The sequence below is a fragment of the Zootermopsis nevadensis genome, unplaced genomic scaffold, assembly GCF_977971745.1.
Source record: "Zootermopsis nevadensis isolate Lab colony 2312 unplaced genomic scaffold, Znev_1.0 Znev_ptg000003l, whole genome shotgun sequence".
Lineage (NCBI taxonomy): Eukaryota > Metazoa > Arthropoda > Insecta > Blattodea > Termopsidae > Zootermopsis > Zootermopsis nevadensis.
Window position 1 is genome coordinate 884,620 of NW_028259135.1, and position 13,047 is coordinate 897,666.

General features: G+C 40.0%; 2 protein-coding genes across 3 annotated transcripts; one reads left to right on the forward strand and one right to left on the reverse strand.

The window, feature by feature from the left end:
• The first annotated feature begins 40 nt into the window (after positions 1-40).
• Positions 41-9,685, forward strand: Phax (phosphorylated adaptor for RNA export). Of its 2 annotated transcripts, none has more exons than XM_022078090.2 (5): positions 41-299; positions 2,945-3,545; positions 4,965-5,056; positions 6,130-6,319; positions 7,545-9,685. In XM_022078090.2, the coding sequence occupies exons 1-5, from the start codon at positions 267-269 to the stop codon at positions 7,790-7,792; spliced, it is 1,164 nt and encodes a 387-aa protein (XP_021933782.1). In that variant the 5' UTR covers positions 41-266; the 3' UTR covers positions 7,793-9,685. The 2 variants fall into 2 exon arrangements, with proteins under 2 accessions (XP_021933782.1, XP_087216207.1); XM_087360081.1 differs by lacking the exon at positions 41-299 and adding an exon at positions 740-804.
• Positions 9,686-11,011: 1,326 nt separating this feature from the next.
• LOC110836675 (centromere protein X) lies at positions 11,012-12,930 on the reverse strand. The gene is made up of 3 exons (XM_022078108.2): positions 12,744-12,930; positions 12,021-12,215; positions 11,012-11,454 (listed from the first exon to the last, which is right to left on the reverse strand). The coding sequence occupies exons 1-3, from the start codon at positions 12,792-12,794 to the stop codon at positions 11,437-11,439; spliced, it is 264 nt and encodes an 87-aa protein (XP_021933800.1). The 5' UTR covers positions 12,795-12,930; the 3' UTR covers positions 11,012-11,436.
• Between the last annotated feature and the right edge of the window lie 117 nt (positions 12,931-13,047).

Here is a 13,047-nt window from a genome sequence, read left to right on the forward strand (position 1 = left end):
GTTTCAAATTATGTTGGTATTGTTTGTGATTTCGAGACTTGTAGATGACACTTGTATTGGCAAGCTGACCATCATTACTTTTATAAATATGCCGACGTAACTTATTATTTGTAGATAAGGGAGATTTTGTTATAGCGTTTCGCATTTGTGAAAGGTAAATTATAATGTTACGACCCGGATGAGACAGCAGACAAAGTTGTGAGATTTAAGTTGGTATGGGTATGTTATATCTGAAGCAGTTTGGTAAACGGCTCTGATAATAAAATATGGACGAAGAAGTGGAATTGGAAGAAGGCGAGGTAAATATGGAGGCTGGGTTTTTAGAAGATTTGCAAATATTGTAATTTAATATGGAAGTAAATTTAGTATGAGAGAATCTATTTTGAAGTAGTCGGAGCCGAGCTGTACTTGATTAATCATGTTGATAGCAATAATACACAAAATTATTGCCAATATTTCAAGTTTAAAACTATGTCTAGAGTGTTAATTTTCTTGGAATTTATAGTAAATTAGCCCTTGTTTCTTATGAGTCAGGTAAATAAATTTCACGTTTTGTCAACTGTTGCTTGCACGTGGCCCATCAAGCCATGAAGGAGATGTGTTGAATGATTAGTTTCAGCTTCTCATGTACATAAAAAAGTATCACACTTTTCTGTATAACCAATACTTGTTGATATCTTCTTTTTCAGCGTCCGTTGAAGCAGAAGCTGCGATTCGGGGGGGGGGGGGGGGCTGAATTAGGTTATGTTATTAAAATTTTTTATTTACATGGTACTTTAAATGGTGTGTGACTAAGGGATTATGGTAAGCATGTCTATATGCTCACATGTACTTATATTATATCTTTTTTAATTTAATATTTTGCTTAAATTATAACTATTTTGGGGGAATTTACACACCAGAACAAAAAAATTAACGTTCTATAATGTAATGAACATTTTACTTTGTGCATATTTTACTAGCATTGTAGGAAAGTGCATGCCCCATGTCTAATGACCATAGTCTCAGCTGCATGTGCCCTGAAATGGCATAATTAAAATATTTTTACTTGATGGAAGGAATGACGGTGGATATAAAAAATTCCCAGTGGAAGCTAAGCATCCTATGCTTTTTAAATACAATGTTTTTTTAATGAGGGATAAGATTACAGGTAACATGATGGTATTTGTAGTAGTTTGATTTAGTTGTACATGGGATGAATACATGCATTTTAATAAATTTAACAGGAAGGTTAAGTACCATGTGACATTGAAATAATTATCAGGAATTTTTAGAATTTACAGAACTTGGTATTACCAAGGCACTCAAAAATATGCTAAATTAATTGATATTTTGAGATGTTAGAAGCCAAAGTAACAAATGAGAAGTGTAGTTGCAAACTTTAGTTAAAATAGATCTGAATAACCTTCTTGTCAATTGACGAAGGACTCTCGGTCTACAAGCCGCGTGAATACACCATATCCTTGGGAACAGGATTTGGTGTATTCACTATTCAGCCACCTGACATGGCGTGTAGCCTCAGAGTCTTTCATCAACTTCAGTATTCGCAAAAGCTTCACTTTATAAACGTTCTTGTCAGTATGCTTTCTTGAAAGTAGTGACCAGGGGAAGAAAAGTGGACTCTCATGCTTTTCTACCTACCACACTTTCCACATCTGAACTATGTGTGACAGCTTCTCAGTCCCTTCTAAGTTTATTCCCAGTTTCTAGTCTTGGCCCACTGGTGTAGATTCTCCTGCCTAACTAGCAGGGACCTGTCCTACCTTCATAGTGCTGCCTCATGGTTTCCATTGTAATCTCCAGTGTGTCTTCTTGGAGAAAGTTCAGAAATGAAGTTCAGTGCACGTTTTTTACTGCCCCCAGCTGCAGATTCCAGATATCAGGAACCTGATATGTTCATATATTCCAGTGAATCCATTGCTGCACTGCCACTTGGCTGGTGTGTTACATTTTATTTATTAAGTGTTCTGTCTTACGACAGGTCCATTGCTCTGCCCAAAAAGAGCTCTCCAGTTGTGCCTATTCTCGGCTTCTCGCTGTAATTCCTGGAACGTCATCTTCTTTCCTTGTTTAAGGTCGTCGGTTAGCTGTATCAATCTTCTTCCCAGTCCTCGCTTTCCTTCAACCTGGCCTTCGGTGATATCACTCAGTAATCCATTCCTTCTCATAATATGTCCCAGCCAGTTAGCTTTCCTTCGTGTAATCGCCTGCAGAATGTTTCTTTGCTCGTTGACTCTCCTCAATACTTCTTCGTTGGTCACTCGATCCGTCCACCTGATCTTCTCTATTCTTCTCCAACACCACATTTCAAAACTCTCCAGGTATTTCTGTTCCTTCTTCCTGAGTGTCCAAGTCTCTGCTCCATACGTAACACTTCACTAGTTTCTCCTTCATCTCCAAGCCCAATTTGCTAGTGAGAAGTATCCTCTTCTTGACGAAAGCTGCCTTGGCCATGGCTATCCTTGCTTTTACTTCCTTGGTGCATAGGGCGTCCGTCGTGACTATGCTTCCCAAGTACTTGAAATGCTCCACATTCTCCAGCTGTTGGTTTCCAATTACAACGTTCAGTGGTTCTGCTCTCGGTGCTATCCTCATTACCTTTGATTTTTCAATGTTGATTTCCATTCCATTGTGTTACATAGGGAGGTAAAAAAGAAAATGAAGTCGTCCCGCTTCATGCCATGTAGATCATTTGGGGGGGAGTGGAAGTGAAGATCCTACTCTTTCTTGACCTCGACACTAGATGGGGGTGAGTGGTCAGCATCATGCCCCTGCCGCGCTTTACCCCTATAAAGTACCCCAGTACCCATTGGTTAGGAGGCTTGGTCAGCGCCAGAGCCAGTATGGATGCAGAGGCCAGAGGAAAAATCTGCCCCCGTCGGGGATCGAACCCCAGTCATCCAGCCCGTAGCTAGCTGACATTGAAATATATTCTTTATTCTAGATTGTGGATTACAACCCTATCCCAAGACCCAGTGTTTGTGGATCAAGTGTAACAACTATGAAGTACAGTGACAACAGTGGAGATGAGGATGATTCTGTTGACAGTGACAGTGGAAATGACAGTGACTCGCCATGTTTTAGGGCCAAAAAGCCGAAATTAAAGAAGAAAAGTGTAGGTGCCAAAAGAACAACAAACACTGGTAAACAGAATAAGTACAATATATGGTGCAGTGAGCTGCAAGAAACATCGTTAACAGAAGAGCTGGTAAACTGTGATGTGAGGCAGAAGATGTTGGACCGTTCGCGAGATGTCGAGTCCTATGACTACAAACTGGCCTACAGTATGAATGACCAGCATGAGCCCAACGTGGATAATTTTGGCAGTGAATCGAGGGCATTTCATCAGGGTATGAAAAGACGTTATGAGGATAGAGGAAGTGTGAAGTTACGTCTTGGAAAGAGACAGAGCAATAGCAGTGAGAGTGACTGTAGAGGTTCACCAAGGACTCTATCAGATCTTAATGTCACGTTGGAGAATACAAATGAAGAAGTGGCTGATGATATAGCTAACAAGCTCTGTGAGGAGAAAGATGATCTTATTTGTAAGTACTATAATACAATTGACTAAAGGTGGCGACTGACTTGTAACATTTACTCGTAATGTGACATTTGCGGCGAGCATGTTACATTACACCACAACTGGTGAGGCGCATCGAATGCTCGTTTTGAACGCTCGGCTCGACTGTGCTCGTGTGTGCTCCATTCATTTCGTTCAATATGTCGGACATGGAGGTTGTGTTATCTTTGTTCCATTTAATACGCTACTCTTATCTAAAGAACTCGTGAATGCTCGTTACGACGCCTTTCGACTGACTGACTGACTTGTAATGTAACACTCAAAGGGATTCGCGAAAAAACCGACAACACGATGGAGCGCCCGCGAGCGTGAGCGGCTCGCATCGAGCGGCTCCGTTCGCTGTCTTCATTTGTGTAATGCTCGATTTGTAACACGTTACATTACAGGCAAATGTTACAAGTCAGTCGCCACCTTAAGAATTGTGCTTCATTTACCTGTGTCCGTGCATGAAGTTTCTCTCTTCTGTATTATATCCATTCATGAAATGCAGTTGTAGAATGCATGTGACATTGATGTTAGTTTTATCTGTAAATAGTACACAAAATTTTCAGAAAACCCAAATGTGGAGGAAATCCAGTATGTAAGGTAAAGCCGTCCCACTACACGCCATGTAGGTCGCTTGGGAGGAGAGGCGGTATAGCTCCTACTCTTTCTTGACTTCGACACTAGATGGGGTTGGCAAATCAAACTTATTTAGTGTGTTTATTAATTATACTTCCTAGTTTTGAGTGGATGTGAGTTTGAGTCTGATATTTCTCACAATAAATGTAGTGTTTGTAGTGACATGAATGTGAAAAATCTGTAAATAGACTATAAAATGTCAGCTTTGATGATGAAGATGATATCATTGATGAAAGTGACATGCAGTATATGGGTTCCTGGTACCTGTTAGATAAGAGGCTAGGTATTCCCCACAGCTGGTCTGGATGAGTACATGAGTCAGAAATATATTAGTGATAATTTCATTCCATCTGAAATCTGTATCACTTGAGTAGTTATTTAGAATACAGTGAAAATCGATTAATGTATTTGAACATAAATTAACTTTCTGTACGGGTTTTATGGCTGAAAATATGTACATATGAATTTTATAGTAAAAGAAATCCAAGAAAAAGAATTTTCAAAATGAGTGCAAAACTTTTGAAGATAAATGGCTGCCATATCAAATTAAAATATCAGCGGGATTTTTCAGATAGATAGTGACTCAAAAATATACCACTTAAGTTGTTAAAGAGTACAAGTCACAACATTGTAACCATACATCTAGCGTAGCATAGCGGGCACACTTCAAGAAATTTCAGTTTTACATAAGAGCATTTTCTTGATCAAATGTTATTAACCTATTGCTCTTCGCATTTTATTTTGCATAATTATTCTGTTTCAGTGAAAGTTGTTGAGGTTCTCGGTAAACAGAAGGCCATTGACATGTTCAGGGAAACAAGAAAGATAGAAGAAGATGGTGGTATGATGGTTTTGGTATGTAGTCTGAATATTTTTGGATTGAGAGAGTTTGTGCTTTATATTTACTTCATGTAGAGCACATTTTATGCTGGTTTCCAGAAGAAAAATAGCTTTGTAAATTTATACATGCTGTTGAGTCTCCCAAAAGTCTTTTGAATGGAATTACCAAAAGTCAGTAAGTAAAGTAAAGTTTGTCCCACTGTACGCCATGTAGGCGCTTGGGGGGAGTGGAGGTATAGCTCCTCTCTTCCTTGACCTCGGCACTAGATGGGGGTGAGTGGTCAGCATCACGCCCTGGCCATGCTTTACCCCCGGGAAAGGATCCCGGTACCCATTGTAGAGGAGGCTGGGTGGGCCCCAGAGCCGGTCTGGACGCAGAGGCTAGAGGAAAAATCCTCTTCCCCCTTGTCGGGGATCGAACCCCAGTCGCCCAGTCCGTAGCCAGTCACTATACTGACTGAGCTATCCCGGCTCATAATAGAAATATGGAGTGCCCCAAAATGCTGGAAGTACACTGTAATCGTGTTATATGTCACTCAAGCTGTGTGAATGGCCCTGATAATCTACATAAGGTTTAGATTGTCTTGAACTTCAAATATCTGTAGCTCTGTAACTGCTGAGAATCAGACCTGTGTTAATGATGTTTCTGACTGGGAATGACCTCTAGAAATATTGACACAGTCACCATACTTACTTACTTTACTTTGATATTTTGACGACCCGTCCTTCAAGTGCCTGAGCACTGCGGGTCCCAACTTTTCGTTGGCTTGATCTATAGACATTCGGTAGGACTCCTTGGACGAGGGATCGGCCCGTCGCAAGGCCTCTACCTGTACACAGGACAGCACGACACAACATCCATGCCTTGAGTGGGATTCAAACCCACGGTCCCAGCGACCAAGCGGCAGAAGGTCCACGCCTCAGACTGCATGGCCACTGAGACAGCACAGTGACCATACACCTTGTATTTTGGTTTCACTGTAAAGATGCTTTGAAAACCACAATCATTTGTGGCCAATGTGTTTATTGCTTTGAATGTTCTGATGTGGATTCTTTTTCTTTCTTTCTTTCTCTTCTTCCCCATATAGAATAACTCTCGACGAAGAACTCCAGGTGGGATATTCCTTTTGCTGGTGAAAAGAGATGGCGACATTCAACAAGACAAGCTGAACTTGATATTCACAGATGACAAAAAGAAAAGGGAAACAGTGAAGAAACATTCACATTCACGGTTGAGAAAGGCAAAGGCAGAAGAGCTGAGGAGGAGCTTATCAGCAGGTAGGCGTGTGCGCGTGCGGTCCCCCCCCCCCCCCCCCCCCCCCCCCCCAATCTACTGGTACATATAAATACCAAATGAGTCACTTCTGTGAAAACCAGGGTTGTGGAGTCGGTACTAAAACCTCTGACTCCAGGTCTGATTTCAACTCTGGCTCTGACTCCGACTCCTTCATAAAAGCTCAATATGTATTAATAATGGCAAATGGTACCATTAGAGATTTCTTCACCACCACATGAATCATCAGGCTAATTTCTAGACTTATAACCTGTATTTAAATATAAGTCTAATGGTAATTGCATAAATCGGTTGATTTGTAGACAGTTTGTATTCTTAAGGTAACAGAGCCAAAGTCACAAAGCATTTTTCCCACACCGTGTGGCTCAACGCGTCGTTGAATCTCCCTAAGCGTGAGGCTGCCGGCAGCTCACGTGGTAGCGAAAGTGTTAAAATAGTATTTTCTAAGATTCTATATCGGAGTCTACATTTTTACCGACTCCTACTCCACCTAAAATTGCTTCCGATTCCAACTCCACAGCCCTGGTGAGAACCTCATCTCATGTATCAGTCAAGGTGGGCTCATCCAAGCAGTGACCAAGTGATGAAATGGGCTTAAACTGCTGGCCGCTTTTGCTTAACGCCCACCTCACTTGTCTTGTCTGAATTTTACTACAGATAATGTTACATGTGAGAGCTTATTCTTTCCATCTACATTCATTCCCACTATGTAATTTTAAGGCTGTCACCCTCGGTAGGCTAGTGGTTTGCGTGCTCGCCGCTGTACCCAAGGTTCGTGGGTTCAAACCTGACCAAGGATGATGGATTTTTAAGGGTGATAAAAATCTGTCGCACAACTTCCTTCGGAGGGGAAGTAAAGCCTGCGGTCCCATGTCGTAGATTTACGGCATGTAAAAGAACCTTACAAGCATGATACGAGATGTTTCATAAGCAAACTTCAGCGGCCATTTCTCACCCAAGTCTCTCCTGATTGACTGTTAGATGGCTCTGGCAGTCAGATCAGGATTGAGTAGAAATTGTGCAGAGTCAGTGGGGTCACTCACTACTCATAAATGCACACTTCAAGACCAAGAAACCTCTGAAAAAAGGAGGCGGCAAAAACCCACAACTTCGGTTGTAGAGCCAAGAAACAACAACAACCAAAATACAATTGTATTCTCATGCTTTGCTTGAAATCACGACATCATAAAGTACTTGTCTCAATTCCAGATGGCATGTTGGCAGAAAGAGACCTGCCGGCCTTATTGACTCGGTCAGAGCTACAAATTCAGCAGCGACGCAAGGACTGCGAGACTGATGGGGTGACTAATCCCCCACCTTCACCAGCAACCGATGGACGGGAGAATAGCAGTGACGGCGTTCCCGAGTTGAGTGAGCAGCTGGGGAACAGGCAGCTTACCGCTTACGCTGATGCGGACTTCCTAGATGTGGCCTGTGACAATATGGATGTTTTCTAGTGATAACGTGCCTCACAAACACAAAACTGCGGTACTCTGTTTATTGCATAAGTTTTTTTGCAGACTTCGCAGTTTGAGCTACAGATAGGCAGATGTGATATTTTTCTGTTTGAAGAATGTTGTAGTATTGACTACTTGGTTGGCATTTCAAGTTTAATTTTGAAATAATATGGAAAGCAGTTACAGCAAATGTTTTTCGTGCATTCTTATGCGTCATGAGAAAGTTATATTCAGATTTCATATTTGCACTTGAATGTTATTCCTTGGTGAATATATATAATAGTTTGCATATATTAAGGTGGCGACTGACTTGTAACATTTGCCTGTAATGTAACGTGTTACAAATCGAGCATTACACAAGTGAAGACAGCGAACGGAGCCGCTCACGCTCGCGGGCGCTCCATCGTGTTGTCGGTTTTTTCGCGAATCCCTTTGAGTGTTACATTACAAGTCAGTCAGTCAGTCGAGCGGCGTCGTAACGAGCATTCACGAGTTCTTTAAATAAGAGTAGCGTATTAAATGAAACAAAGATAACACAACCTCCACGTCCGACATATTGAATGAAATGAATGGAGCACACACGAGCACAGTCGAGCCGAGCGTTCAAAACGAGCATTCGATGCGCCTCACCAGTTGTGGTGTAATGTAACATGCTCGCCGCGAATGTTACATTACGAGTAAATGTTATAAGTCAGTCGCCACCTTTAAGCATATGCTAAAATTATCCTTTTTACTATGACTTGTGTATGTAAGAGGTTTATATCTTTTGGTGAGTTTCAACTTTGTTCATAGTAAAGTTGCAGTTATAACAGTACATTGAATTCCTTAGTGTTCGGAAATGGGTAGCTTTAAAGCAATTGTGGTGTTCTTCAGATGTTTTTAAGAGTTCGTAATGTCAATTGTACAGTCCATGACTGTAATGTTGAAACTAGCGGGGTGAGGGCGTGGGGTGAAGGAGGAAAGACACCGTCTGCCTTCAACGCTACGTACTTCCTGCATTCCTTGCAAGTCTCAAGATTACAGTCGTGGACTATACTAAACTTGTTATCATATGTGTGTTCTGACAGGTACAGCAAAGCTAATTTATGATATGCAGTTTTCCAAAATGAGGAGGCTAGGGCTCGATTTTGGGCTGTTACGCCATAGTAGTAGTAGTAGTTTTCCAAAATGCTGCTAATAAGAATTGCCTTCCAAGGCCCTGACAAGCAAAAAGCATCACAAAAATTTTGATACTGATTTTTAATCTGCAGGTAGATTAGTTTCATCATTTTTCAGTGCTGAGCATAATTTCTGTACACAGTATTCTAATTACATCCAAAATCGATTAGATCTAATTATAAATGAACAATACATTATCTTAATAGTGGAAAGTTGTGATAAATTGGCTGAAAAGTATTAAGAAGACTGTCATATTGTCGTCCTTGCAGTTCAATGTTCTGAATCACATTATTTGATTGAATTTTTATAATTCTGTTTGTAGCTGTTTTCTGTTATTCGATGTTATGTAATTTAAGTTGCCTTTGGCATTCTCTGTGCTAAAACTTTATTCCACCATTCTAAAAAATTACTCATATCAGATATAATATCTGTATTTTAAGATCAATAACTTTTATTTCAAACTATTTTTGGTTTTATTTGTTGTGTGTTTAACTAAACAAAGCATTTGTTTTATGCATTACATAAAATATGGAGTGGACTGGTATCAAAATTAAATTTATCCTACAGTTTTTAATGTAAACCTCTCGTAAGAAATTTCATCCAAAATCAGGTAGTTTTGGATTTGAAATGGAAGAAGACTTTAATATGCAGCCTCCTGGTATATGCAGATTGTGATGCCTGTTTTCCTTCTGTTGAAGCCAGCAGGAATAATAAATACTTAACATAATTTAGTGATTCATGTTTTTGTATAATTTGCATGTTTACAGACACTCTGTTAAATTTACCAAATATAACAACAAAGTATTGTAAGAGTAGCAGGAACTATAAATTAACAATAATTATATAATTTAGTGACAGTTCCCACTGATACAGATTCTGACTCATGTAAAATTTGTCAGATATGACATCAAAATTATGTGCAAAATTTTTTAAGTATATCTGTAATATTCTTACAAAATGCCATATCATTGCTTACATTCTACAAAAGATTACCTGAACAAATATTGCACATTTTTTCCAAGGTCTATCACCACATCAGATTTTATGGCAATGGCACTGATGTTGTTCCTACCCCAGGATTTTGGACGGTAAACATACAAAGATGCAGTGCCCTCTAGTGGCAAGTTTCATCAAATTCTACCATTTGGTTGAAAAGCTATTGGTGGGATGGGAACAGACGAAGTCATGTTTATATGGTAAGTCTGTCTTTTATTGTAAAAAAAATCCCATGAACTGAATTTGCATTTTTTGTATACTTGCAGGCTTCTGAACTTCTCGTATGTGGCCCAGGAAGTGTGGAACGAAAATAATTGTTCACTGATGTATGTGATATTTTATATGTTGTTATTATCCATCTTTACACAACAAATTATCACGTAATGTCTTAGTATTCAGTTCACATATGATGACATGTTTCTGGTTTAAGAACCCATCTTCAGGTCTTGCATAGTGTCCAGAAGATGAAGATATCCGTCTTCTGGGTTATTGCGCTGTGTAGTCTGGTCGATGTTAACCAACGTTTCAGAGGTCATACTGCCTCCATCATCAGGGCGATCATCGCCCTGATGATGGAGGCAGTATGACCTCCGAAACGTTGGTTAACATCGACCAGACTACACAGCGCAACAACCCAGAAGACAGAAATCTTCATACTCTGATGACGGAGGCAGTATGACCTCTGAAACGTCGGTTAACATCGACCAGACTACACAGCGCAACAACCCAGAAGACAGAAATCTTCATACTCATCGCCCTGATGATGGAGGCAGTATGACCTCTGAAACGTTGGTTAACATCGACCAGACTACACAGCGCAATAACCCAGAAGACGGATATCTTCATACTCACCGCTGTGAGAACCTCAAGTCTTGTCCAGAAGATTTTCCAACCTTTCATGAATTTCTAGAGACATGTCAGCATTTAGGGCATTTGCCCCCCCCCCCCCCCCCCCCCCCCCCAATTCCACGTCTCATTCATACCCGCTGCTTGTCTGGTCCAACTCAGTATGTGATTAACTATAATACAGGAAGAAGTATACAAAATATAAAACTTGTTTCAAAATTGTATCTCCATTCTCCTTTTATTGCATTCGCATCCAGACACAACGAACTACAAGGAGTAGACCCTATACAAGTACAAAAATATCACGTGCGTAAAGAAACATCAACTCATGGATTAGACCTTATGGCCTGTTCCAATTAAGAATTTCTCCTGAAATCGTGAATCGGTTTAGACATTTAGCAGGACTTCCTAGATAGGTGATCAGCCTGTCACGAGACCTTTGCTTATGGCATATTTTCATAAAAAAATACAAATTATATTTTCCCATATTTACAGAAGAACAAATTTGTTTATATACTGGCTACATAACATTACAAAGAAATTCAAGAAGAAAACGACAATTTATATATAGTAAATCTGTATAACTGATGCAGTCGGTTAATTGTGTGTAGTTTTATTTGCTAGGGGTTCACTGTTTGGCTCTGTCAGATGAAATCCAGCATCTGGGGGAAAAAAGTGCAAAGAATCATGTTAGCCCAGTGCATTTAAACAGGTGACATGCATCATACAAACTGACGATGAATGAAATGAGGCATGATTAACCTGAATTTTGCCCACAGGCACTAATTGGTGTATATTAGGTTTACTGAAAATAAAATTAATCGAAGTCCGTTATCAGCACAGGATGGCACATCCATCCGGTTGCAGATGGAACAGAATGCCTCCAGACATGAAGAGAGGCTGCAAGTATATTGAATAAGCAGTTGCAAACAGCTGACAGGGGGTGGTCCTCTGTATTGGGTGGAGGGTATGAACTCCTCACTGTGAAAAACTAACATGGGACCTTGACTGCAGATTCTTGTAAACATGGTGATGAAATTTTGGGTTCCATAAGTGGAGGGGGAATTTTTTTACTGCCAACTTCTGAAGAACTCTGCTCTATGGAATCAGTTTGTAATTATTACATTATCAGCCCTGGAGAATGGATCAGAAGGGAAGCTGAATGAAGACTTGGGCAATGCTATGAAATAAGGAAGAAACTTCAATAATATACTGTCCCATGACTCACTAGTTGTGGCAGTATCTTCTCTACGTGCAAAATCTGTACCTCTACCAGTCCCTCAATACTGGCTTGCCTGCTTGCTCTCAAAGTAGCCTCTGTGGTTATAATGCGAATAACTTCTGCCACGAGCTGCAGCACATCTTCTGTGATACGCGTTTTTGAATCTACAAAATGCAGTTTCAAAACTTCCCTAATGGCCTCCTGTTGCACAAATAAAATGTCTCATTAGTTGTGGAAGAAATATTTATTAAAGACTACATAGTGCACTAACCCAGTAAATAGTCATCTTCATACTCCCTGCCATGAAAACTTGAAATCCCATGCTCAGTGCTTTAGTAATGGGTGAAATGGATTACAGTAGCATTTCATAGAATGGTGGAATTTGAAGCTATCACAGAAGAGGTCCTTAAATAAATACTTGATTTCAGAGGTCACAACCATGACAGAAATTAATAGAGCAATAGGGGAAACAGTTTCCTAATTTATTAGAACTATAGTTATTAAAAAACATATGACTCGACTTCACTGCACGACTTGAACTGCATTCTAGATGAGAAAAGTGAGGGAAATGTATGGCGTGTGCCAAGACTTCTGCCGCGACCGTTACGAGCCCCTCGCAACAGTTGCTCTCACGCCTAATAGTTTACCCATATCTATAAGCACTTTTTCCAAGAACATAAATAATACGCTTGTGCTTCATCAAAAAGGCGTAATGGATTACAAACTTACAATTTTAAACTTCGAAGTTAGTTTTGAGATATCGTAGTCTTCTACGTCCATATTTATTGAAATATACAACACTAAACGTTTCGTTTGACAAAATGACACGATCTAATAGCTAAACTAAAACATCGTCTGTATATGAAATGCCATGGAGCCTAGTCGTTGGATGGTAATCAACTCACAAATAACTCGGTTCATCTTTGGAATGTATTGCCGTAATCTGTATACGGATTTTGAAGTTTAAATGGCGATATTAGTACATAGCAATAAATATTATTCTTTAAAAGATGAACGTATAATATTGACATAG